Source organism: Chiloscyllium plagiosum, chromosome 12 (genome assembly GCF_004010195.1).
Source record: "Chiloscyllium plagiosum isolate BGI_BamShark_2017 chromosome 12, ASM401019v2, whole genome shotgun sequence".
NCBI classification, from domain to species: Eukaryota; Metazoa; Chordata; class Chondrichthyes; order Orectolobiformes; family Hemiscylliidae; genus Chiloscyllium; species Chiloscyllium plagiosum.
The window spans coordinates 40,802,127-40,830,030 of NC_057721.1; the positions used below are offsets into that span (position 1 = coordinate 40,802,127).

A 27,904-nucleotide genomic window follows, 5' to 3' on the forward strand; every position below is an offset into this window, starting at 1 on the left:
ACTGTTCACTCTGCAACTCCCTTGTCAGTTCCAAATTCCCCACCAACCTCTCCTCCACATCTGGCACCTTACCCTACAGCTGCAGAAAGTGCAACACTTGCCCCCACACCTCCCTTCTCACCTCCGTCCAAGGCCCAAAAACAATCATTCCTAATCTGGCAGAGATTCACCTGTATTTTTTATAACCTGGTCTACTGCATCTGTTGCTCCCGCTGTGGTCTCCTCTACACCCGAGAGACCAAGCGCAGACTTGGGGACTGGTCCATGGAGCATCTGCGCTCTGTATACTCCAACCTTCTGGTTGCCAGACATTTCAACCCCCCTCCCACTCCCCTGGCAACATATCCATCCTGGGCCTCCTCCACTGTCAAAATGAGGCAACACACAAACTGGAGGAACACCATCTTATATTCCACCTCGGGAGCTTACAGCCCAGTGGCCTCAACATAGAGTTCACCAGCTTCAAACTCTCCCCACCCTTAACCTCATCCCATGTCCAGCCCTCCCTTCACTCTTCACCTCCTTGAAGTGACCTAACTTGTCCATCTTCCCTCTCACCTATCCACTCCACCCTTCCCACTGATCAATCATAGTAACCCCCAACCAGCATCCACTTATCAACATCCCACCTACTGCCCTCTATATATTTCTGTGCTCCCTTCCCCCTCCCCAGTCCTGATGTCAATAATTGACTTTCCTGCTCCTCTGGTGTTGTCTGCCCGTTGTGCCTTTCCACCTCCACATTTTATTGACTTTAAAACTAGGTAACCAGTATGGTACACATAACTAAACTAATGACACAAACCTGGCTCTAATATTCAGAACAGCAGTATGCATTAATGCATTCCACCAATAAGTTAGTGCATTTTTCCATTATCTGTTTTTGAAGCAAAATTGAAAACTAGAAGGTATCAGAACCAGCACTCATAAAATTGGACACCAAGTTGAACCAGTAATTTTTATTGTGGAATTAGAATAAATTTTAAAAGTAATCACGACTGGTAACACTAATGAAATGATTGCATAAACCTTGCAGAACAATTTTGCCTGTGTTCAGATGCACAAATCAGAACTAATACTATTGAGACAAAGCAAGAAGAAATGTTACTTGAATCAGCCAATATAAATATGAAAATGTACTCCATACTGCACCACTTTATCTTTTTTCTCGACCTGTACCACCAATCAAGTAATCTCAATTGAGGGGACACTTGACTGCAAATTGATACTGAAGTAGAGGTAGTTTTGTGCTCTGTTCCCAGAAACCAAGTTCATATTATCCAAACAAAAACAGAAATTGCTGGGAAAACTCAGCAAGTCTGGCAGCATGTGTGGAGAGAAAACAAAGTTAACGTTTCAGGTCCAGTGCCCCTTCTTCAGGGCCTTCTCCAGTTCTGAGCAAGGGTCCCTGCACCCGAATGTTACCTTTATTTTCTCTCCATAAATGCTGCTAGATCTGCTGAGTTTTCCCAGCAATTTCAGATTTGGTTTCTGATTTACAGTTTCCACAGTTCTTTGGATTTTTTTTGTTTAATATTAGAGAAACTCGTTTCAAGTAGAACCTTAAAACACAGCAGTTTCAGGAAATTTTTATCCTATCAGTCTGGAATTATGTAGCTAAAAGGACAAGAGCATTGATCTACTAGGCAACCTAAGATTCAATAAAATATAACATTTTATTAAAAGTTACATGCCGAGAATGTTTGCATAGTTCGACTATGTTTAATATTTTAAAATCCATGTGATTTTTGACTACATTAAGAAAATGCACTTTAGTCAATTTATATACTCCAAAGTTTTAGAAAGTTCTTAGCTCTTTCTAAATGTGTATAAGTGTTGATGGAAAGAAAGAATAATTGTAAAAGTATATCTAACGTTGACAACATACAATAGACTACAACACTCACCAGCCAGTCACACCACCCATCATTAATTGAGTAGCAACTGAATATTTCTCTGCAACTGGTCCTGAACTCTGTCCAAAAATACGACCCCACCACTCCTGTCGTCCTGAATACTCCAACAGATCTACAAGTTCATAGGAATCATCATCATGGTTTTGCCCTAAGGAAAGTGAACAGTACAAACAATGATTTATTTTTCTAATGTACAACATAAACATTCTTGTGAGAAGTAAGAAGTGTAACAAAGAAGTGTTAAAGGTAGGAATATAATATTTAAGTCAGGTTGATTTGCTCCTTTTACTCAAAATCAAGTTGTGAGATTTCCAGATGGTTAAGTGAATTCACAATGGTTTAATCCTTGTGTATGTTAACTAATCTTAAAAAAAGTGCAAAGATTTATACAGCTAGTCTGTGTTTTTGATTAGTGAAAGTAAGTTTTCAGATTCCTGTTTCTAAAACAATCCATATATATTGTTGATCATGTGCACTAGGAAATGGATCAAGAACACATTCAGATCCGGTAATGTTCCCTAAAGCTGTGATGTTTTCTTCAAACAAGGAGTTAGCACCTTTAAAGAGAAACATAAAATAAAATTAAAAAGAAGATTGGTAAAAACAAGATTAAGCTCGAAAATGTTTTCCATAATCAAACAATCTTCCAACATTCACCATCAATATATAAATAATAGCCAAGTGGACAACATGGTGATGGGCACTAAACATTTACGTAAATATACATTGCAATCAATTCTGGAGTGGGCTAAAAATTGAACAGAACATTTAAAAATATTACGTCCCATACATTTTAGAATTTATTAAGCCAGGCAGGAAGATTAAATCATCTTGTTTATATTGGAAATCATAGTATGTCATAGTTTACAATATATGAATGTACAAGAGAAGTGCAACAAACAAATTAATAACTATCTTTACTTCACTCTGAAAATGACAGACTACACAAGATGATGTGAAAGTAAACACAAAGTGCTAAAGGAACTGAACAGATTTGATACCATCCACAGAGAGACTAAAACAGTTAATATTTTGAGTCCATTTTGACTTCTTCAGCGAGATAATGACTTCTTCTCTGACTTGCTATCAACAATCCCTTTGCCATTCCTTTCTCTCTGTCTCGGCTCCATCTCCACCTATCCGCTCACACTCACCAACACCCTCCCCCCTCCCCCACACACATATCAACATCAATCCCATCTTTTCCTAGCTGAAAAGTTAGGTTAGAACATTTCAGTTCTGAAGGTTCACTAGACTTGAAATGTTAAATCTGTTTTCTTTCCATAGATGCTGCCAGAGTTGCTGACTTGTTTCAGACCTCCAGCATCTGCAGTTCTTTTGTTTTTTATATGTTAAAGTCCTTGGGGATTTTCTTGAGATGTCAAAATTTAGCCTGAGACTGCAGTTGGCTACGGATGTCCTGGATCAATGGCAGCTATGAATAAAACCGATCTCTTTGAGCTCTTAGTGTGTTAAGAATGTTTCTCTACAGTTTGTGTCATCATCAGTATTTCATCTTTCTAAAGACTGAGTGACACAGATTTCTTAAGTTTGTTCCAGTCACAAATCCTCCTCTATTCCAAAGTCTAAATCCCTTGTTTTCAAGCTGGACAATCACAGGCGATTTTTTTTTTAATATCTCCAACATTTGAATTCGACATAGAGGTGCAAATCAAATGGGAGATAGGTCTGTTTGACAGGTTTAAGTCTTGTTTGATAAAATGTTAGTTTTAAGAGTCAGCCATGTTTCTTTGGCTCTGGAGTCACATATAGGTCAGACGAAGTAAGGATGGCAGTTTACTTCTCTAAAGATCAAGAGTTGCTTTTCCTTTTTATAAACCAATTCAGTCCATGGAAATCCCCAGAATTAAACTCAGATGTTGAAAACCAAAAACTGACAGTCTATATTTTACAACTATGACTATCTGATTTTACAGATATTCAACTTTATAAAGCTTTTCCCAGACTGATAAGTTTTGATTTATTTAAATAGTTAATGAAATAATAATTAGAAACCTTGTATTTAAATCAGTAACACTGTAATAAAGATATTAATCTGACTGCAAATATTTTGCTGGTCTCTGCAGGTATACAGCTAACGATGCACTACCTTGATATCACCATTCATCCAAAGGGTTCTGGGAATTAAACTTAGCTCCAATCACAAGTGGGATGTATACGATCTGTAATAAGAAATATTACTGCGCTATTCATAAAGGCTACATAACAAAAAGAATGTTGTCAGTTTCACTTCATTATTGAAGTAAGTCATTTCTTGCATTACAGGTTGTTCTGCGATAACATGCATTTCATTAATGCAAATTCACTATAACATGATTGATGAATTGGGGATACTGCATTTCTAAAGCACGAACTTTTAAAACGCGTATTGGTTATAACGTGATTCTGGTCCTATTAGTTTTGTTATAACACAGGGTTGCATAAAAACAGAACTCCTGCGTTATAGCAGAACTGACTGTATCTGTTGTACATTCCACTAGGCAATGGAGCCTAACTGTACACCTGCATGGCTTTAAACAGTGTGGGTAAGGATCAAGGATCTGATGTTGGTACTGCCTGATCTTTCCAGCTTACCTTTGTCCTTGGGTCACAATAGTCATTGCTGTTCTAAAGAAACAATGACATGAGCGTGCTCTCCACGTAGTTCGTTCTTCTGCATTTTAAGGAATGGGTAGCGGTCCAGAGGTAATGTCAGTTATTAATAATCCGGAGCTCTATATAAATGCTTTGGGAATACAGGTTTGAATTCCATCATGGTAGATATTGAAATTTGAATTATTTTTAAAAATCTGAAATTAAAAACTAGTTTAATGGCAACTGTCATTGTAAAAGCCCAAATGACTTCATAATGTCCTTTCGAGAAGGAAAGCTGCCATCCTTACTTGGTCTGGCCTATATGTAACAACACACCCACAGAAATGTTGCTGACTCTTAACTGCCCTTTGAAATTGGCTTTATGGACAATCGGATGGGCAAAAACTGCTGGACTTGTAGTAACACCCACATTTCATGCAATAAATAGAGAAAGGAAGTGCTACGTTTCCTGAGCTTCAACTTCAAGGAGACTTTGAACACTTTGCGGGTAGTACCCAAGTTTAAGTTGTGTATACAGTTTCAGAATTGTTACAGCAAATAAGAATACCATTTAACTCCATGTCTGCACCAGCTCTTCAAATAAGCATTTCAATCAGCAGCATTCTTCTGTTTTCTCCCTGTAACCCAGTACCTTTCCTCTTTTCAAACAACACTAATTCCTTTTTTGGTGCCTCAATTAACTCTGTTCAACCATATGATGGTACATGCCAGACTCTAAAAGCTCACTGTGTGAAAATATTTTTTTCATAGCAACATAGAAAATAGGAAGAGTAGGCTATTTGCCCTCTGAGCCTCCTCTGCAATTCAATATGATCATTGCTGATCATTCAACTCACTACTTTGTTCTTGTTTCTTCCCATATCCTTTGATCCCTTTAGCCATAAGAAACTTGTCCAACTAAAATAAAGCAAAGAACTGATGCTGAAGATCTGAGACAAAAGCAGAAATTGCTGGAGAAATTCAGGTCTGGCAGCATCTGCAGAGAAAAAGCAGAATTAATATTGCAGGGTTTCTTTGCCAATTACTTTAAATCTATACCCTCTCCTCGATCCTTTCATGAATGATACCAGTTTCTTGCTGTCTATTCTACCCAGATAACTCATGATTTTGAATACCACTATCAGATCTGCTCCAGCCTTCTCTTTGCAAAGGAATACAGTACTTCAACTCATTTTCATACCTGAAATTCTTGATCCCGGAAGCAAATTGTGAAATAACTCCAAGGAGGCTGGTATCCCATCAGAGAGTCACCCTTTATTTACACATGAAAAGTCCTTGACTCTAGCATTGCCTCTTCAGAATCAGCTCTCAGAGTACCAGAATCTCTCACACAATCCACCTTTTATCTGTCAGCCAGTGGTTTGGACAATCAGGGAATTCATATTCTACCAGGTCCAGATTAGAGTGGTGCTGGAAATGCACAGCAGGTCAGGCAGCATCAGAGGAGCAGGAAAATTCCTGAAGGGCTCCTGCCCGAAACGTCGATTTTCCTGCTACTTGGCTGCCTGACCTGCTGTGCATTTCCAGCACCACTCTAATCTTGACCCTAATCTCCAGCATCTGCAGTACCCACTTTCTTCTATGAGGTCCAGCTGACCTTCTTACAATAACTACATTTGTCTCTCTCTCTGTGTCCTAGGACAAAGGCTTGGAGAGCTTCCTGGGACATTTTAGCATCAGCTGTGGTTCCTCTGACTCTGCGTCTAATACTGGCGGTGTATAATGTGCAGGAGCTCACTTCTTGTACTATAAGCACCTCAGTGAAATTTCACTTTCTTCTTCAGGCAGTATCTGTCATGTCATCTCTGATTCAGAAGATTCGTTATTGCGTGATGTAAAGGGTGAACTCATGGGTTCAGGCAGCCTTTCCGATTCTTCCAAGGGGCAGGGCACATTTTCTCCTCCACTCTTTACAAATTTGTGGCTTTCATATGGTCTATGTGCTTGCTCAGGACCATTGCACCTACCCGAACTTTATAACTCACTGCTCCTGACCTTATGTCGTCCATGCATGCTACCCATACAGGGCCATTTTTGTGGTTCTTACACCAGACAGACATTGTCCCTGTAACAAACTGTTTCTCTCTTTTTGCAGAGTCTTGGGTCCATCATTTGAGTCTCTGAAGCCAATTCACTCCCTGCTTCAAGAAAACCAGGTTTAACCTGGTGCAGAGTCTTCTATCCATTACCAACTCTGCCGGCGCTATTCCTGTTGTTTCATGTGGGGTGATCCTGTAATCGAATAAGAATTGTAACAGCTTGATATGTAGCAAGGCTGTAGGCTGTTTCTTCAAGCCAGTCTTCAAAGTTTGGACTGTTCATTCTGCCAGGCCTTATATGTCAAATCCCATTCGATTTTAGGAATTACCTAATTTCCTTGCTGATAAACGATGGCCTGTTATCTGTGACCAACACTTCTGGGACTCCGTGAATTGAAAAAATGCACACAATTTTTCTATTGTCATCCTAGTGTTTGACAAATTTATGCACATCCAGTGGGTGTCTACAATGACTGAGAACATTGAGCCCATAAAAGGACCTGCATACTTGATGTTCAATCAGTCCCAGGTTTACCTGGCCATTCCCACGGATGTGGGAGTTGCTTCTGGCAGTAATTTCTGTCCCTATTGGGACTCTGCGCACTGCCTCACCAATGCAGCTAAGTCTGGATCTAAGCCTGGCCACCAGACAATCTCTCACCAATACCTTTATTTTGGAGACCCCTGGTGGGGTTCAGCTAGTATTTGGAAACCACCTTTGCTCAGGACAATCACTCTTGCTCCCCATAACAATATGCCATCCTCTACTGTGAGCTGGTCTCTCCAGGTCCAGAAAGGTTTAAATTCTAGCTGTGATGGCCCTTTCATTTTCCCCATCCTCACCAGTTGTTTCAGTTTTGCCAGGATTGGATCTTTCTGCATCCAAAGTCTGATATTTTCAACTGTCACTGGAAGAGAGTCCAGAAAATTTAATTCCATTACACATTGTTTGGAGTACCACCAGTGGTGTATCTACCAGCAGGAGGCAGCTAATGCATCCCCATTCGCTGCTTGTCTACCAGACCGTGTTCTAACTTGTAATTCTAAGCACTTGGTATTATAGTCCACTGTTGAATGCTGCCTAAAGCTGTGGGTGGCACTGCCTTGTTCTCTTTAAGCAGAGTAAGGAAGGGTTTTTGGTCCGTTATTATCACATATTTTTCATCTATAAAGGTTTTGGTGGAACTTCCTGATTCCAAATATGACTGCCAATCCTTAGACCTTCTTGGAAGTCTTCTGGGTATTTCATTAGGACTTTACTCAGGCAGCCATTTTCTCTTTGAAAATGTTGAGTCAATCTTGGTGAATCTTTCGCAACCAATTTCGCCCCATCAAGCTTGGCCCATCTTTTACTACAATTGCTGGTAACTGAACCAGCTGCTTTTCATAAGAGACCGGAACCGAAGTTGTACCCTTAATCTGTATAGTTTCCCAGGTATAGGATCTCAGCCTAGCCAAGTCTTGCACACCTGGGGTCCGGAGTGAATACCGGCTGTGCCGGTATTGACCACCATTAGAATCGGATGACTATTTAACCAGATGTTTATTTTGATTGGTTCTGATTTGGATGTTGCTCAGCAATTTACCTGTTTCAAACCAGATTTAGAGGATTTTCCAGGGAAGCGGGATGCACCTCAGCCAGTGAGAATCGAACCTGCACCTTTGGTGTTGCTCTGAACCACATAATTATCCACTACCACGCAGAAAGGCCTGAACAGATGAACAGCTTTTTATTTTAACAAATTCCTTCATAGAATGTAGATGTCATTGGCAAAGCTAATATTAGTTGCCTAGGTCCAAAGGTAGTGGTGACCCACCATCTTGAACTGATTACATGGTTGAGGAGAACAAATAAAAAGAAAATTAACATCTTTCACAATTCATTTTTATCCCTTCTAGTTTTTTTGTATATCTGTTACTGACAAACCAGTATTAAGGCCTCAACCAGGAAGACTAGGGCAACTTGGCTTTGTCAGAGAAAGGAATTCTAGACACCACCTTCTAGACACCTAAATTTCTAAATGAGGGGCACGGTGGCTCAGCGGTTAGCACTGCTGCTAGGGACCCAGGTTCAATTCCTGCCTCGGGCAACTGTCTGTGTGGAGTTTGCACATTGTCCCCATGTCTGCGTGGGTTTCCTCCGCGTGCTCCAGTTTCCTCCCCCAGACCAGAGATGTGTAGGTCAGGTGAATTGGCCATGCCAAATTACCCATAGTGTTAGGCACATTAGTCAGAGGGAAATGGATCTGGGTGGGTTACTCTTCAGAGGGTTGGTGTGGATTTGTTGGACCAAAGAGCCTGTTTCCACATTGTAGGTAATTTAATCATTGTCTGGTGATTATTACATCTGTGCGAGTTTGTTATACACATTTCTTACATTAGAACAGCGACAGCAATTCAAAAGGATTTCACTGATTTCTTTTGGGACTTCCAGTGTTCATGAAAGGTGCTGCAGGAATGAAAAAATATAGAATCTGTGCAAGGAAATATGCAGTGAGGAGGTAGTCTAGTCCCATTTGCCAGCATTTGGTTCGTATCTCTCTAAACCCTTTCTATTCACATACCCATCCAGATGCCTTTTAAATGTTATAATTGTACCGGCTTTCACCACTTCCTCTGACAACTCATTCCATACATGCACCACCCTCCTTGTGAAAAAGTTGCTCCTTAGAACTCTTTAAATCTTTCCCCCTCACACTAAACCTATGCCCTCTAGTTCTGGACTCCCCCACCCCAGGAAAAAGACCTTGTCCAATTACCCTATCCCTGCCCCTCATGATTTTATGTACCTCTAAATGGTATATAAAAAGGTCTCTGATGCTCCAGGGAAAACAGCCCTAGTTTACTCAGCCTCTCCCTACAACCCAAACCCTCCAATCCTAGCAATACCCTTGTAAATCTTTTCTGAACCCTTTCAAGTTTCACAACGCCCTTCCAATAGGAAGAAGACCAGAATTGCATGCAATATTTCAAAATTGGCCTAACCAATGTTCTGTACAGCTGTTGCATGACTTCTGAACACCTATACTCGATGCTCTAACACAAGCCCAATGACAGGTTCATCCAGCATCAAATGTTTCATGGAACGTAATCAGGAGTAAGAGTTGCGCTCGATTTTTCTTCCTTATCCAACCCAGAAGCAGGATTAATAAACTGTAGCATTTTGGGCAGTGCAGGAATTTTGCCTGAAATCTGTCCACATTTACTACACACACATTATGCTTACTCATCGAGGTAACAGGGTTAATGATCCCCCACTGATAAAAGATTGTCTGTTCTCTCAGCATCTTGGTGAAACATTCAGCACAAAAAGGAATATGAGTTGACTGTGCATGGGTCTAACTTCACACCTGAGGAAGACCATGAACCTCCCCTTAGCAACAATGCAAGTAGATTGTTAAGCACTATCACAATGCTGCATAAATACTGTCACATCAGCAGAATTCTTGAACCAGGTAGTGAAACAGCTTCAGGGACCCCAATGATGGACACAAGACTCCACAAAGAGAGAGAAACAGTTTGTTACAGGGACAATATCTGGTGTAAGAACCACAGAAATGGCCCTGCATGGGTAAGAGGCATGGGCAACATGAGGTCAGGAGCAGTGAGTTATAAAGTTCGGGTAGGTGCAATGGTCCTGACAAGCACATAGACCATATGAATGCCACAAATTTGTAAAGAGTGCAGGAGAAAACATGGCCTGCCCCTTGGAAGAATCGGAAAGGCTGCCTGAACCCATGTGTTCACCCTTTACATCACACGATAACGAATCTCCTGAATCAGAGATGACACGACAGATACTACCTGAAGAAGAAAGTGAAATTCTACTGAGGTGCTTATGGTGCATGAGGTGAGCTCCTGCACATTATACACCGCCAGTATTAGACGCAGAATCAGAGGAACCAGAGCTGGTGCTAAAATGCCCCAGGAAGCTCTCCAAGCCTTTGTCCTAGGACACAGAGAGAGAGACAAATGTAGTTATTGTAATGAGGTCAGCTAGCTGGACCTCATAGAATATGAATGCTTTTGTGCTCTTCATTGAAAGATAAATATTAAGTCATGGCTGACATACTGTATCACTCCTTTTCTTTGCATAACAACAAGCAGCTATGCTTTCAACATTTGACCCCATCCTTTGGATTTTATCACCCCCAAATATGCCTTCAGGTACTCCCTTTAAAATTAATTTCTGACCAAGGCTTTCCCAGCTAATATCATCCCTTTTTGGTTAAAAATCACACAACACCAGGTTATAGTCCAATGGTTTAATTGGAAGCACTAGCTTTGGAGCGCTACTCCTTCATCAGGTGGTCCCCTGATGAAGGAGCGGCGCTCAGAAAGCTAGTGCTTCTAATTAAACCTGTTGGACTATAACCTGGTGTTTTGTGATTTTTAACTTTATACACCCCAATCCAACACCGACATCTCCAAATCATCCTTTTTTGGGTTAGTGTTAAATTTTATCTAATAATGTTTCCATGAACTGTCACAACTCACTGGGTAATGCACTAGAAATCAAGCCTACTGTTGTCACAAATGTGAAAAGATTTAGTCAAAGTGTCCAAAGTTCACAATTTACCTGCTTAATGAAACAGGGTTAAAAGAAAACACTCACCAGATTTTTGTACCTAGCAAGAAAATGATGGTTTATTACAAATAAATTGTCTTTAATCAATGGCACTTTAACAGGAATTGTTAACTTAGAAGTCTATAACCTAAACTGTATCCAGTGTTAAATTGAAACATGTGTTGCTGGAAAAGTGCAGCAGGTCAGGCAGCATCCAAGGAGCAGGAGAATCAATGTTTGGGCATAAGCCCTTCTTCAGGGCTGTGCTTTTCCAGCAACACATTTTTCAGCTCTGATCTCCAGCGTTAAATTCACCATTTCACAAACAGGCAGTCATATGAAAACATAGACATTAAGGGTGAGTAGAAATAGATCAGGGAGACTCATTTTGATAACATGGTCTTGGACCTCAGGATTCGATCAGTTGCTCTTTTTCTCTTCCTTTTTAATTATTTGCTATTAACATAAATTAATGTTGCTATCATATTCACTGATTTAGAATTCATCCTTTCACTGTAATTAAAGGGTATTTTATTCCTCCTTCAATAGAAAACTTGCAGAGAAAAGTGAGAAGACGACAAATAGCAGTTACTGGAGACTTTCCAGCACCTCGACGCGATAGCGAGATAGACATTTTTTCAATACTTTTGTTGCACTGGCCCCACACAAACAATGCTCACCTGGCCAGAAGCCAATCAGAACGTTGCTGTCAAGGGGATTTTTAAAAATTAAAACCTATCAGATCTGTGGTGTCTTTCGCATATATTACACCTCTCAATATGCTCCAGTAATCAAGATTTGTAAAACTGCAGTCGACTCTTTGGTTTAAAGCGGTGTCTTCCTGTTTTAGTTCTTAGTCCGAAAATTGAGGATATAATGCGTAGTCTTTACAATATTGCTTTGTGGTATTTCATTTCAACAATGTTGTCATACTCATGTAACAATCACCAATTTGGCTTAATATAACCTCCGAAACCGCCTTAGAATACATCTCTATAAGTTTAAATGCTTGTAAATTGAGCCATTTATTTTCTTTTCTAAAGTTACTAAATGTCATTTGTTCACATCTATAAAGGATTGTATGACCTATGTGACTTTTTAAAGTTTGAGAATCAAAGATGAACAGCTGTGCAGCAGAAAGGGGAAAAATGACAATATGTTGGGTATCAGCGCATCCAAATTATAGGAAGAAACGACTAGCGTCTCACAGTTTTGGGATCCTGGAAAAACATTAGTTTCGGGGATTGAGAGATAAGTTTCGTGTCAACACGGAAATATATCTTCAGAAGAGAAAGATAAAGGTGTATGGCGTATTTATTAGCACTTGAAGCGAGATGAATTTGATTGCACAGGCTACTCATGCGACGTCCTTCCTTCATTAAACAAACGTCGCATTCTAGCAACAACTTTTGGTGCACCGGTTTTCTACGTCAGACTTATAACCCTCGGGATTTCATGATGGATCATGAATTCATAGCATGTTGAATTACTACCCATTTCTTGACTTTTGTTGCTGTAATACATATCAAATCGTTAGAAACTAGGTGATGTAATTTTACTGATTAATTCCGTGACAATTGAATGACGGGTTCCGAGATATATTTGTTGTACATGCAATGGAAATGTCTTCAGAAAGCATTAAACTGCATGTTTAACGCTTTCTAATTAAAATATCTAGGCAAAGATCAGACAATATTCCTCTAACCATCATAATTAGTCTGGTCAGATTCAGCACCTTCTCCACAAAACAATCCGACCTCGCGTAGCCACTTCACACGTAAACAAATGACTAAATTAAACGGACAGAGGAGCTCGCCACATCCAGACCACCTTACCTCCGCGGCCCGCCATACTGCAGCTGACTTTAATGTTGAGAGATTAATAACCCCAGCTCCTCACCCGGAAACACATCCTTCACGGGGTCAGAATGACGGACTCGGGCACCATGGTGATGGGGCCTGACACAAACCGTACACACTGGCGCCTGGAGCACCTCAATTCGGATTCGCAAATGCAATCAAAAACTATCTTCCTGCTGGAATACGTGTATAAATGAATACTTCTCAGTCCTCGTTGAGCTACGTCGACACCTGGAGCCAGTGAACAAGTGCCATTTTCGCGTCACTCACTGACCAACTTTGGTTCCGGGTCTGGTAATGCCTCAACTGAAAATAAATGCGCCTTTGTTTTCAAATCGATGGTCCATCACTGCATCTCCACAATCCTCTACATCTCTCCAGTTCTTCACGCTAACCTGTAAATCCCAAATATTAATATCTAGACACCCTAAACCTCACCTCTCCCTAAGATGTTCCTAATAAAATCTAACTCTCTGTTTAATCTTTTGGCCATTTACCTGAATATCTTTATGTGGCCCGACGCCAGCTTTAGTTTGATAATATTCCTGTGATGCGCTATCTCTGGTATAATCTATTGCCTTTAATCATCAAAATTAAAAAAAATCACAGCACCAGGTGATAGTCCAACAGGTTTATTTGGAAGCACTAGCTTTCAGAGTGCTGCTCCTTTATCAGGTAGTTATGGAGAATAAGATTAAGACACAATTTATAGCAAAAGTTTGCAGTGTGATGTAACCGACATTACATTTTGAAAAAGACCTGGATTGTTTGTTAAGCCTCTCATCTACCCATTTCTCTCATTTACCCATCAAGTAATACACAAAAACATAGCTCTATCAATGCAATAGCTTTTCTTTATTTATTCTTTCGTTGGATGCTGACAACGCTAGCAAAGCTAGCATTTTTCTAATGCCCTTGAAACAAGTGGTTTTCAAGGCCATTTCAATAGGCCTAGGAATCCAACCACATTGCTGTGGGGCTGGAGTCAAACGTACACAAAACCAAATTATTATGTTTATGTGCATGTCTATATTTTGCCAGTTTTTAATTTTAGGACATTTTAGGACTCGTCTCCTGAGGTAGTATGGGCTGAGGTTAAAAACAGTAGAGGTCACCCTGTTGTGAGTTTTCTATAGGCCTCTAAATAGTTCCAGAGATGTAGAGGAAAAGATAGCAAAGATTATTCTAGATAGAAGCACGAGTAAGAGGGTAGTTGTTATGGGGGTCTTTAACTTTTCAAATATTGACTGGAAACATTATACTTTGAGTACTTTAGATAAGTCTGTTTTTGTCCAATGTGTGCAGGATGGTTGCCTGACACAGTATGTAGACAAGCCAACAAGAGGCGAGGCCACCTTGGATTTGGTACTGGGTAATGAACCAGGCCAGGTATTAGTATTGGTAAGCACTTTTGGTTATGTTTATAACCACAATTCGATTATGTTTACTTTAGCGATGGAAAGGGATTGGTATATAATGCAGGGCAAGAGTTATTGCTGGGGGAAAGGCAATTACGATGCCATTAGGCAAGATTTAGGATGAATAAGATGGGGAAGGAAATTGCAGGGGATGGGCACAATTGAAATGTGGAGCTTATTCAAGGTCCAACTAATGCGTGAGCTTGACAAGCATGTACCTGTCAGGCAGGGAGGAAGTAGTCGAGTGAGGGAACCATGGTTTTCTAAAGAAGTTGAATCTCTTGTCAAGAGGAAGAAGAAGGCTTATGTTAGGATGAGATGTGAAGGCTCATTTAGGGTGCTTGAGAGTTACTACTTAGCCAGGAAAGACCTAAAGAGAGAGCTAAGAGCCAGGAGGGGATATGAGAAGTCATTGGTGGATAGGATCAAGGAAAACCCTTAAGCTTTCTATATGTATGTCAGAAATAAAACAATGACTAGAGAAAGATTAGGGCCAATCAGGGATATTGGTGGGAAGTTATGCATGGAGCCTGAGGAGATAGGGCAAGTGCTAAATGAATATTTTTCATCAGTATTCACACTGGAAAAAGACAATGTTGTCGAGGAGAATACTGAGATACAGGTTACTAGACTAAATGAGATTGATGTTAGCAAGGAGGAGGTGTTAGCAATTCTGGAAAGTGTAAAAGTAGATAAGTGCCTGGACTGGATGGGATTTATCCTAGGATTCTCTGGGAAGCCAGGGGAAGATTGCAGAGCCTTTGGCTTTGATCTTTATGTCGTCATTGTCTACAGTAATAGTGGCAGAAGTCTGGAGGATAGCAAATGTTGTCCCCTTGTTCAAGGGGAATAGAGATAACCCTGGTAATTATAAACCAGTCAGCCTTACTTCAGTGTGGGTAAAGTGTTCGAAAAGGTTATAAAAGATAGGATTTATAATCATCTAGAAAGGAATAAGCTGATTAAGATAGTCGACATGGTTTTGTGAAAGTCAGATCATGCCTCACAAACCTTATTGAGTTCTTTGAGGTGAACAAACGGATGAATGAGGGTAAAGCGGTTAATATATATATGGTTTTCAGTAGGGCATTTGATAAGATTTCACACGGTAGGCTATTGCATAAAACACAGAGGCAGGAGATTGAAGGTGTTTTACTGGTTTGGATCAGATGTTGGCTTGCTTAAAGAAGACAGAGGGTGGTGGTTGATGGGAAACGTTCATCCTAGAGTTCAGTTACTAGTGGTCTACCACAAGGATCTATTTTGAGCCCACTGCTGTTTGTCATTTTTATAAATGACCTAGATGAGGGTGTAGAAGAATGGGTTAGTACATTTATGAATGGCACTAAGTTCGGTGGAGTTGTGGATATTGCTGAAGGATGTTGCAGGTTACAGGGGGACGTAGATAAGCTGCAGAACTGGGCTGAGAGGTGGCAAATGGAGTTCAATGCGGTAAAGTGTGAGGTGATTCACTTTGGAAGGTGCAACAGAAATAAAGAATACTGGGCTAATGGTAAGATTCTTGGTAGTGTAGATGAGTAGAAAGATCTTGGTGTCCATGTACATTGATCCCTGAAAGTTGTTAACCAGGTTGATAGGGTTAAGAAGGCATATGGTGCGTTAGCTTTTATTGGTAGAGGGATTGAGTTTTAGAGCCACGAGATCATGCTGCAGCTGTACAAAACTCTGGTGCGGCCGCACTTTAAGTATTGCGTACAGTTCTGGTTACCGCACTATAGGAAAGACGTGGAAGTTCTGGAAAAGGTTCAGAGGAGATTTACCAGGATGTTACCTGGTATGGAGGGAAGATCTTATTAGGAAAGGCTGAGGGACTCTGTTTTCATTAGAGAGAAGGTTGAGAAGTGATTTAATTGAGACATACAAGATAATCAGATGGTCAGATAGGGTGAATAGTGACAGCCTTTTTCCTCAGATTGTGATGGCTAGAACGAGAGGCCAAAGCTTTAAACTGAGGGGTGATAGATATAGGACAGGTCAGGGGTAGTTTCTTAACTCAGATAGTAGGGGCATGGAATGCACTGCCTGTAACAGTAGTAGACTCGCCAGCTTTAAATAGTCATTGGAGAGACATATGGATGAAAATAGAACTGTTGGATAGATGGGCTTCAAATTGGTTTCACAGGTCAGCACAACATCGAGGGCTGAAGAGCCTGTACTGCACTGTAATGTTCTAAATCCAGAATAGATCTTGAATGTCTCAACTTTGTGTGCTGTTATATGCAACTTGTCTTTGTCACAGTACTGTTGTTTTTGGAGCACTAGTAAGCTACACCATTGCAATTGCAAAAAGATTTGGGGAACTTTTCTCAAATCTCTTGGTGAGAGGTGAAGGCCTAATGGTATTATCGCTGGACTGTTTATCCAGAGACACTTGGAATGTTTTGGGGATCCAAATTCAAATCTTGCCATGGTAGACGGTGGAATTTGAAATCAATAAACATCTGAATGACGAATCTATTGATGATATGAACCTATTGTCCATTATCAGGAAAAACCAATCTGGTTGACTAATGTCCTTCAGGGAAGGAAACTGCCATCCTCACTCGGTCTGGTTTACATGTGATTCCAGACCCAGAGCAAATTGGTTGACACTAAACTGCTTTCTGGGCAATTAGAGACGGACACTAAATGCCCTAATCCTATGAATGAATTAAAGAAAGGTTAGGTTGACCTTGGAAAATCAGAACAGATTTGGCTTGGTTGCATTTTGTTCAAGTGCCGTTGGCAAATGTTTATAAGTAAATTTTGTACTAACTCTTGGTTAAACAGGTCCAACTTAAGACTCAAAAGAGAATCTAAACATCCTTAAAAACATTTGGCTTGGTTTTAACGTTGTCTACTTCCGAAACATTACAATTGCTTCATCTATTGTCCAAAAATGTATTCATTGCACCATATATTTTAGCTATCTAAAGCAATGTATTTTGCTGGTAAACCTACCATATTGCCTACTCATGTCACAATTGCACATATCTATAATGTATATAAATTTGATGTGAATAGTCATTAAGTAATGTCATCAGGTCTTCAACTAAAATATTTGGTTACTTACTACAGAAATGATTGTACTACTTTTAGTTTTTGTTTCTAATTGGGAAGACAGTGAAGTAACACAAATTAGTGCACTATCAGAAAGATGTCTGATTTTCTTTTGTTCATTCATGGGATGTGGCCACCACTGACTCAACCAGAATTTATTATCCCTAATTGCCGAGAAGAGTCAACCATATTGCTGACAGTTTGGAGTCACATGTAGGCCAGACCAGGTTAAGGATAGCAGTTTCCTTCCCTACAGGGCATTAGTGAACCAGATATATTTGTCCAACAATCAACAATGTTTCATCAAGAATGTGATCAGCATGAGACTCTTAATTACAGATTTTGTTGAATTTAAATTCCACAATCTGCCATGGCTGGAATTGAACCCAGGTCCTCAGAACATTAGCTGGGTCTCTGCATTGGCAATCTAGTGATAATGCCAGTAGATCATTGCCTTCCCATCATACTGATTAGTAGACTCAGTGAGGTGGATAAAAGTTGATGAAAGCAAAAAGCTAAAAAAAATCCACTAATAACAAACAAGTACTACTGAAATTGGAGTGAAACTGGGCTTTGACACAGATTATTACAGAAAAGCGGTGGAGAAAGGGCGAAGGTCTGTGAAACAAACAGTAACATTGGCCTAGAGTTGGCCAAAACATTACAAGAGATGTGAGGGAAATGTGTATCAATTATATCTGACAGTGCTCCTTGTTGTTTCTTGGGGTGTTTTACCTCATTAGAAGCCCTATCTAAATGCGAGTTAAAGTTGATCAGAGGGACAGGGTTGAATAATACTAAAGAGAATAAGAATTTAAAAAGGCAAATATTGACTGATTCCTGTGTCGAATAGTAAACATAAACCTGCTCTAGTAAATATATTATAAAGTAAACATTCGTAGTGTTCACATGAAGAATCGTACCAAGCACATAGAAACATGGTCATGGTTGTCAATCATCTCAGCTTCAGGATTTCTGCAGAAATTCCTCAAAGTTGTGTCAGGTCTAAGCATCTTTAGCTGCTCATCAATGACTTTCACTCCATTGAAAGGTCAGAAGTGGGGATGTTTGCCGATGATTGCACAATGCTCAGCACAGGTACTAAAGCAGTCCATGTTCAAATGTAACAAGATCTGGACAATATGTAGGCATGAGCTTAAAAGTTGCAAGTAAAATTCATGCCACACAAATGTCAGGCATATAACATCTCCAGTAATAGACAATCTAACCATCACCCCTTGAAATTCAATGATACCATCACTGATTCTCGGGTTAACATTGACCAGAAACTAGACTTCCCATATAGTCACAGAGAAATTGCCAGTGTATATGTTAGGTGGGTTAGCCATGGGAAATGCAGGGTTACATGGTTGGGGGGGGTTGGGTCTGAGTGGGATGCTCTTCAGGGAATCAATGTGGACTTGTTAGGCCAATGGCCTATTTCCACACGGTAGGTATTCTATGATTGTGCATACAATACGTAAACAGATCCTTTGGTCCAACTTGTCCAGGCTGAAGATTTATCCTAAATAAATCTAACCCCATTTGCCAGCACTTAGCCCATATCCCTCTAAACCTTCCAAATTCATATACCCATCCAGATGCCTCTTAAATGTTGTAATTGGACCAGTCCTAACCACTTCCTCTGGCAGTTCGTTCCACACATGCATCACCCTCTGCATGAAAATGTTGCCCCTTGGATTCTTTTAAATCTTTCCCCTCTCACATTAAACCTATGCCCTCTAGTTTTCGACACCCCCACTCCAGGGAAAAGACCTTGTCTATTTACATGATCCATGCCCCTCATGACTTTATAACCCTCCATGGTCACCCCTCAGCTCCAGGGAAAATAGCCCCAGTCCAATCGGCCTCGATCTATAGCTTAAACCCTCCAACCCTGGAAACATCTCTGTAAATATTTTCTGAACCCCTTTCAAGTTTCACAACATTCTTCCTATAGCAGGGAGACCAGAATTGCATGCAGTATTCCAATAGTGGCCTAACCGATGTCCTGTATAGTCGCAACATGACCTCCCAACTCCTATATACACAATGTCTACAAGAGCAGGTCAGAGGCTAGGAATATTACTACAATTAACTTACCTTTTGATTCTTCACTGCCTGTCCACCAACCTATAGGATTCAAGAAAGGAATGTGATGGAATACTCCCCACTTACCTGGATGAGTGCAGCTCCAACACCACAAGCTTGACACCATTCAGGACAAAACAGCCTGCTTGATTGACACCACATTTACAAGCCATCAAAGTTTTACTCGCACATCCACCAATATCATTTATTGTATCCGTTGCTCCCAATGCGGTTTCCCCTACATTGGGGAGACTGGACGCCTCCTAGCAGAGCGTTTTAGGGAACATCTCCAGGACACCTGCACCAATCAACCACACAGCCCTGTGGCCCCACATTTCAACTCCCCCTCCCACTCTGCCGAGGACATGGAGGTCCTGGGCCTCCTTCACCGCCGCTCCCTCACTACCAGATGCCTGGAGGAAGAACGCCTCATCTTCCGCCTCGGAACACTTCAACCCCAGGGAATCAATGTGGACTTCAATAGTTTCACCTGATGAAGGGCTTTTGCCTGAAACGTCAATTTTACTGCTCCTCGGATGCTGCCTGAACTGCTATGCTCTTCCAGCACCACTAATCCAGAACCACATTTACAAGCATCCATTCCCTCTACCAGCAATGCTCAGAAACATCAGTGTGTATTATCTGCAAGATGCACTGCAAAAATTCACAAAAGATACTTCGACAGTCCCTTCTTAACCCAAAACCACTTCCATATAGAAAGACAAGGGCTGCAGATACATGGGAACACTACCATGTACCACAAACAAATTAAATAAATACTTCACAGCATTCAAATGTTCCTGTTCAAACTATTTCTGATTTCCAAAATCCTGTCCTATCTTTAGCTCCAAACAAGTTCCAATTAAGTGAAACATTGTTCTCTTTTTGAAATACACTAACAAAACTTCAAAAATGAACAGCTAATCAAATTAAGGATTTTTAAATTCTTTTGTAGGATACAGGTACTAGCACTTATTATTCAGTCCCCAATTACCCATGAAAATGTGATGATAGCAGCTTTCAGTCAATGTGGTGTAGGTACATTTCCTGGGTGTTAGGAAAGAAAACCCAGGGTTCTATCCCAATTATAGCAAAAACTATATCCCTATGCCTGTACTAAGGGTGTTGCATGACTTTGAAGGAAATGTGCAGGTTAAACTGTTTCCATAAAACTACTGCTCTAATCCTTCTAGGTGATAGAGCTTGTCGATTTGAAATATGCTACTGAAGGGTGATAATGCACAACAGCTCCCAATTCTCATTGTTAGTGGAAGATCAAGCCTACTAGCAAAGAATCTCTCTCACTGGCAACATCCAAGCAAGATACAACCATATAGATGACAAACAAACCAAGTTAATAACTGCCTGAACCTGCTGATGTTTTAGCGGATGGCTATTGAGATACTTCTTGCCATCTATTACCATCAACTTTTATGTGCAATGATTTTCATATTCCCAGGTATTTAAGAAGGGTTATCTGACCCAATATGTCAAAATTGCTGTCTCTCCACAGATGTTACCAGCCCTTCTGAGTTTGTCCAGTTTGTGTTTTGGGTTTCAGATTTCCAGCACCTGCAGTTCTTTGAATTAGCGAAATAATTTTGAAGTGTTTTAATGAAAAGTGAACTCGAAGTGCTGTTTCTTTCCATCATTGGAGGCTGCCTGATCTGAGGAATACTTCCAACCTTTAAAGTTGTTTGAACTACAATTACTATTGTAATGTAAAAAAAACAACTGCCAATACATGCACAAAGTCCTATAAACAGCAGAAGCTTGAATATTTTAGTGGCATGAACTAGTGATTTCAAATACTGAGGTTTAATACCTTCTACCGAATATGGCCATAAGTGTCCATATGCATTGTCGAGGCAATAAGAGTATTTGCACAACTTATCTGAAAAATGGCAGCTAAAACAGTCCACCAGCAACAGTACAGCTTTGCTAGGGTGGTGAGAGCTTTAGAACAGAGGCTTGTTTTGGGCTGTGCCAACTGACTCATTAGAGCACCAGCATACTTTACAAACAACTAAACCAATTAATACAGAACGTTCAAGATCTAGATGCACTTTATGGAGGTAAAGTATTCAAAGCCAGAAGCTTAAGCTTTGCATGATGAAGGTGGTACAAAATAAAAGCAAGAAAACAATAATTAAACTGTACTAATTCCTAACATTGTTAAAAATACAATGGCAAAAATGTTTAATGCCTTTCATGAATTTGCTTTTACATTGATTTGCACTTGAATAGAATGGAACATAAGGCTAAGGCCCATGAAAATAACAAAACAGCAAATCCATCGCGATCCTCCCACGTTAGGGACGAAAGAGGAAGGCAAAACGGCATAAAATTACAGCTTGAAATGTACGTTTGACTTTTCACTTTGCCTGAATTGAAGTTTTTTTTCAGGTTTATGTAGGTCTTAATAGCAAGCGAGAGGATAACTTTAGCTCGGAATGGAAGACAATGTTTTACGTGAACATTGCCGATTCCCGGGTGCTCCACAGGCTGGGAGCGAAAGGAGGGCGTGGGGTGAGGAGAAACATCAGAAATTCTCCAATTCCACAAGGCGACTCCCCTTGCGGCGGATCCCATTTTGTACAGCACCATCTCTCATGGTTGGTTTAATGTAAACAGTTGAAAGTGCGAATAGTAGAAATTTTGAAAAGTCACCGAACTACACCATTGATTTACTTTTATAAAGCGGGGAAGGGCGGAATCAGATCGCGTCGCTTTTCGCGGCTGCAAATTACTTTGATACCTCGGGGGCCTCCTAAGTTATTGTCAGAAAATGGGAAACGTTTCTGGTACAGCTGCCACCATAATCAAAACAAAAACCTGGCTAACACACCCAAATTACCCACACACCGTACATCCTAACTTCCACCACCCACCTAAAATGGAGCAAAAATAAAGTTATGCGCAGCGCACATTCCTTTTATAGGGCGACGAGCCCGAACCTTGCTGACGTGTTCGGGGGTCTGGATGATTGACAGCTAAGGCTGTCCATTGGAAAGGCGGAGAACGCCGGCGCCCGCTCAAAAGCCGGCGAAGCGTTCGTGTCTGACGGCCAATGGCTGCTCGCGTCAGCCGGAAGGGGCTGATTCACGCGTCCGTTGATCCCGCAGCACGGGCTGACGTAAATCAACACAAAGGCACGTGGGGCGGATTGCCGCTGTCCATTGGTCGGGAGTGGGTTTGCTGTTTGTGCGCTTACGGCGTGGATTCGGTGTGACACAATTACAACTTTCTGCTTTGAAGTTTTTCTCTTTTTTTTCTAATATTATTTCAATGCTGTTTTAATTTTATCTCCCCCAAAAGAAGGACTCCAGTAGGTGCATGTTAGAAAGGAAGCAAGAGCTTGAAGGATGTGAAAAAATAAAAAGTCCACGGCAATAATAAAGAAAAGCAAAAATAAATTGCAAACATTTTTTTTCATCTCTGTCTATAAGCCCATGAAATCCTGTGGAGTATCATTCGGTGATGAGGAAAAGAAAATGGCGGCGGGAAAACCGAGTGAAATTGAGGATGACTTTCCAACTCTGACGCCCCAGGAGAAAGACTCTATTGCAACTCTCGATAGGTTAGAAAATTCTGCAAGTTTTGTCTTGTCTTTTTGATTAAGTTTTAGTGTTTATGCATAAATTAAAACATATTTTAACGTATGTCATCTGTCTGTCGCTATCGCACAGCCGAGTGTTTGGATTTCTGAAGGTTCATGAAGATGGCGCCAGAACGAAGGCCTTGTTAATAAAGGTAAGAGCTGAAAAAAGATCAGTGTGTTTGGTCTGTTCTGTTATGCATTTTAGTACCTTTTATAGTAATGAAGGAGTCATACATTATCTGTCCTCTAACAATAAAGCAAGATTTGTGGAAGCGTTCCGACTTCACGTAGGGTAGGCTTGTCTTAATGAGGTTTTTTTCCTCTATAATATGTGTATACTAACTTGAAAAGCAACGGTGCAAAGAAGTAGAGACACTTGTAAATTATTGATCGTGAAATGTAAAGCACATGTCTTTTCATTTTTGTATGTGGTTTACATTTTTCGCTTGCCCTCTGTGTGCCCAGCCTCACTCAGTAGCCTGCAGCCTCTGTACTGTGGGTTTTGTGTTGTGTATGGGTTGAAGTTTCGCTCCGCGTTAAAAATGGCTGCTTCTCTCCAAGATGGCGGGATAGGGAGGATAGAGAAAAAACAGTGAGTGACTGGTAGAAGGCAACGAAAAAAAAAGAAATTCGGGCTAATTTAGTCAGTAACAGATCTGTAATCAGCACTGTGCAATGTGAAGGAAATGAAGTCCAGAATAAAGGCTTGCTGACGGGGTTGATTATGCGTTTTTAAGAAAAATACACAGTGATTTCGCTCAACCTGTAGCATCAAGCAGTTAAATTTGAAACATTTATGGCTTGTATATCCAGAATTTGTGACATTGCAGTAAACATACATCTTTTAAGTCATATACACACTTATCTGTTTCAATTGCTGTGATGACGGGGACATACTGTATTTCAGAAAAACTTTGTGTATCTATGAATGGATATTTGCAGAAGTCTGATGATCTATACTGCAGGATACATGTCTTCAAAATTAACTTATCGGTTAGTTTTTTATGTACGTAGCGAATCTTAGCAAAGGTATTCAACATTAACATGTCTAGTCTCTCCAGTTTTTAATTGCATACTTGAAATGTTCTTCCCGTTTCGAATTCCGTGTCCGTGTTTTTAATCGGGTGGTCGAAATAAACCCGAGTTTACGTAAGAGTTGTAATACTGTCCAACGTGCTACTGTCGAGTTGTAATGGCTTCCATTAATTCAAATTTTACAGAAACTCTCGTTAATCGATTACGTTTTTGTAATGTCTTGATTTTACTTAGACGTTAGTCATTTATTATATACTTATTTAAAAAGTTGTGACTGGTTTTTCACACTCGAGATTGAGCTTTTGAGTGCCATTTTTAACTGCAACGTGGTATAATATAATTCGTAGCTTTTAGATAATTTTAATTATTCAACACAGTTACTGTTAATCTAAACAACAGTTACTTGCTAATGATAGCTGTAAGTCAAAGTTGGCAGGTTTGTAGATTGGACACCATTTAAGGTCTAGTTGAAAGTATTTGACTTTGAAAACAAATTCTGTTTGGTAGTTTTTTTTTGGTTCATTATATTGCACCTACTATTGTCTGGTTTGTTTTCAAGAAGTTAAAGATCTTCCGGTGTGTTGGGATACAGAATTCCCCTAGTTTTGTGTTCTGAATTGGAAAACAGTAGTGACTGTTTGTGTAGTCCCAAATAATGCTCTAATTTTGATCTTGAATTTGTACTAAACATATTGATCATCATAGTTGAGGTGGTATTAGGGGTGTTATGCATATCTTTTAATGAATGATAAAAGTAGTCCTAAATCCAAACCGTCCAGTGACTCCACTTGAAAGTGTGTTCTTTTTAGATATCAGTTGAGGAATGGATAGAAGCTGTAACTGTAATGCTAGTTATGCAGTTGGCAAAGATTCTCCCCTTCAAATCATGTGCCACCTGACTTGGAAACATTCTGCTGTTCCTTCTTTTGTCACCGAGTTAATGTTCTGAAAGTCTTGTCAAAATTGTAGAAGTATCTTCCTTACATTGATTAATTGCAGTAATTCAAGATAATTTACCATGACTTTCTTGAGAATTTAGGAATAAGCAGTAAATGCTAGCTTTGATAGTTACACCTAAGCCTCATGGATGAGTTAAAACAAAATAGTTGCTCAGACTTGCATTTGAGGAATGGTGTCAAAATGATTCCTTGGAATTTCTCTCCCTGATGAGAGTCCATGTCTTAACAGTAGCTGTGAGGAATAATTATTTTAATAAAAAACATTGTTGGAAGTTTTACATAATAAACCTAGCTTCATGTTCAAAATAAATTTATTGCAATTAATAAACTGCTGTTTCGTGATTTCCAAAATGGACTTCTCCAGGTAGTCATCCATCATTAATGAATTGTCCAATATTTGGAACTTAATGATCAATGTGTAATTCTAATCTTTGTAAGTAGCCTCTTGTAACTAACTAACTTTATTATATGTCACTGTTGAGTAGAGCTCTTTAAAATATTGCAATATGCCCATAAGTTTGATTCAAACCATGTGTATACTCATAAGAGATTTTAAAGTTATCATTTTTAATTTTGCAGAGCAATTACACAGATTTCTGAAAAATATCTGGTATTACCATACATACTTTGTATTTTAATTTTGTAAATATTTCCAGTGCTTGTAAAAATTCCTCAATGTACAGTATCATACTGATAGCTTTAGAATATTTAGTGTTTACTCCAAGCAATTCTTTTGCATATTCCTATCTTTGCTTCATTTAAGTATCTCTTGGAATATTTCTATGTGCGTGTATTTCTGAAAAGATTCCTATTCTATTTGCATTTGTCCAAGGGCTTAGTGAGTATTCAACAGAAGCAACTGAAGAATGAAATCCAGTCATTTTAATAGAGATGAATGGAAACTTTTTCTATGTAGTATGTGTTTTTATTTGGAAGGAAACCCTCATAACTCAATACAAAAGCGTCTAGTTTAATTTATAATTTCTTTAACTAATAATCCTGATTTGAAATTCTGCAAGTGGCTAACAAGACTTAGATGATCATGCTCTTGTCTTTTAGATTAGAAGTTTGTGGGTTAATTTCTAGTTCAGTGACTGGAGCATGGAAATCTAAACTGTTGGTTGTTTAGTTGTAGGGGTCTTTTGAATAGTAAGCTGAGACAAAAGACCCATGGTAATGATTTGACCATTAGTATTTATTTCTTAATCAAACCTAAAAATAAAATACCACTCTTGCACAGCTAGTTTTGGGTCTTTAAAATTCTTTTGTGGTGTTGTGGTAGTCTCTACCTCTGAGCTAGGAGGCCTGAGTTCAAGTCCACCTGCTCTCGAGGTATGTCATAATATCCCTGAACAGGTTGATCTTAAAAAAAACACTAACTAGTTTTGTGTCCATGCTTAGTTCATAGTTATTATTACTGATTCCAGTTTTAACGAATCAACTAAATTTATGTGCCCAATTGATTAAATTTCAGTCTTGGGCCTGCTGTCGTGCTCCACCAAAGCTCAGCACAAGAAAAGAATCTTAACTAATCAGACCACTCAATCTTTACACAGGCGCAACAAGGGCAAACCCAATCTTGTCGATGTGGAGAAGTTCTCCTTGCTCACAGTGGAGGGCCTGTGCCAAAACTGGGAGAGCCATGACCTGATGTCTTATTTGCTGAATCAGACCTTACAGACAATGTCTCAGACACCAGCATCCCCTATCACCTGAGTTGGTGGGACACTGGTGTACAGTTGGGAGGGATCAGCCCAGGGAAGGATATATCATTAACTCCAGATTTCATATCTAATGGCATCAAATCAAACATTGGGAAGGAAAAATGCTATTGTTTATCACTCAGCCCCACCTCTGCTGCTAAATTCATACATCTCCATGTGAACACCAGTTGGGAAGAAGTCCTGAGAGTGGGAACCAACCTTTTTTCTAAACTGTGCAGCTGCCAGGCAATGCAACCGCTCCAAAGTTCTGTGCACAGGGATTGGTGTTAGCACGCCAGTTGTGGCATTGACTTCTGGTTCCGCATGTTGCTGCTGTGCACTAGACTCTGAAGCCCCCACTACCAGCTGGCAAGAAAGCTGGTAGTGGGGACTCAGAATGAACTTGCTGGCCAACTTCAATGTTCATCATGTGCCTTCGTAGAACCACTGTTGTCTGAGTTGGCCAAACCTAAAGGACGTAGCTGGTTGGAATTATACCCAGTGTAAAGAAAGATGAGTGTGGTTGTTTCACTCTCAGATGATCACCGCTCAGTACTTTCATAGAATGTTTCAGGCTCAAGCATCTTTAGTAGCTTCGTCAGTGTTTCCTCCACCATTTAAAGTCAGAAATGGTGACATTCACTGATGATTGCTTAATGTTCGCCATTTATGCCGCCCCACATACAGAGGAACCTCGACTATCTGAACAAATTCGCAAGTTCCCAACGCTTGGCCACACAGTGTTATCCGGCATTCGATTATCCGAACAAAGTACTCCCTGCTGTGTTGTTCAGATAATCGAGGTTCCCTCTGTGTTGAGGCAGCATGTGCATGTATGCAGCAAGTACTGAACAACATTTTAGATTTGGGCTGATTGTGGCAAATAACATTCGTCACCCAAGTTTTTTTGTATTCACTTGTGGGACATAGGCTGACCAGCATTTATTGCCCGCCCCTAGTCGGCCTTGAAGTTGATGAGCTGTCGTCTTGAAATGCTGCAGTCCATAGTCAAGGGAATACCCATTTCCAACAAGGGCGAA

At 40.1% G+C, this 27,904-nt stretch overlaps 2 protein-coding genes and 1 long non-coding RNA gene across 6 annotated transcripts in view; 2 read left to right on the forward strand and 1 right to left on the reverse strand.

The window, feature by feature from the left end:
- The window catches only part of LOC122555147, a 22,886-nt gene extending 18,719 nt beyond the window's left edge, over window positions 1-4,167 (forward strand). The window contains exon 3 of the long non-coding RNA XR_006313188.1: window positions 4,004-4,167. This is a non-coding gene — a long non-coding RNA (uncharacterized LOC122555147). The remainder of the gene's footprint in view (window positions 1-4,003) is intronic.
- fundc1 (FUN14 domain containing 1) overlaps window positions 1-13,454 on the reverse strand; it is a 26,849-nt gene extending 13,395 nt beyond the window's left edge. Inside the window, exons 1-2 of one of the 2 annotated variants that reach the window (XM_043700862.1) lie at window positions 12,974-13,454; window positions 1,908-2,064 (exon numbers count right to left, since the gene is read on the reverse strand). In XM_043700862.1, the coding sequence (XP_043556797.1) occupies window positions 1,908-2,064; window positions 12,974-12,989 (173 nt within the window). In that variant the 5' untranslated portion in view covers window positions 12,990-13,454. Of the gene's footprint in view, window positions 1-1,907; window positions 2,546-12,973 lie in introns of those variants that run through there. The other variant, XM_043700861.1, reaches the window with a different exon arrangement.
- Window positions 13,455-22,716: 9,262 nt separating this feature from the next.
- Window positions 22,717-27,904, forward strand: part of kdm6a (lysine (K)-specific demethylase 6A) — a 236,360-nt gene continuing 231,172 nt past the window's right edge. For 2 of the 3 annotated variants that reach the window (XM_043700863.1, XM_043700864.1), the window contains exons 1-2: window positions 22,718-23,146; window positions 23,256-23,319. In XM_043700863.1, the coding sequence (XP_043556798.1) occupies window positions 23,019-23,146; window positions 23,256-23,319 (192 nt within the window). In that variant the 5' untranslated portion in view covers window positions 22,718-23,018. Of the gene's footprint in view, window positions 23,147-23,255; window positions 23,320-27,904 lie in introns of all 3 variants that reach the window. The other variant, XM_043700865.1, reaches the window with a different exon arrangement.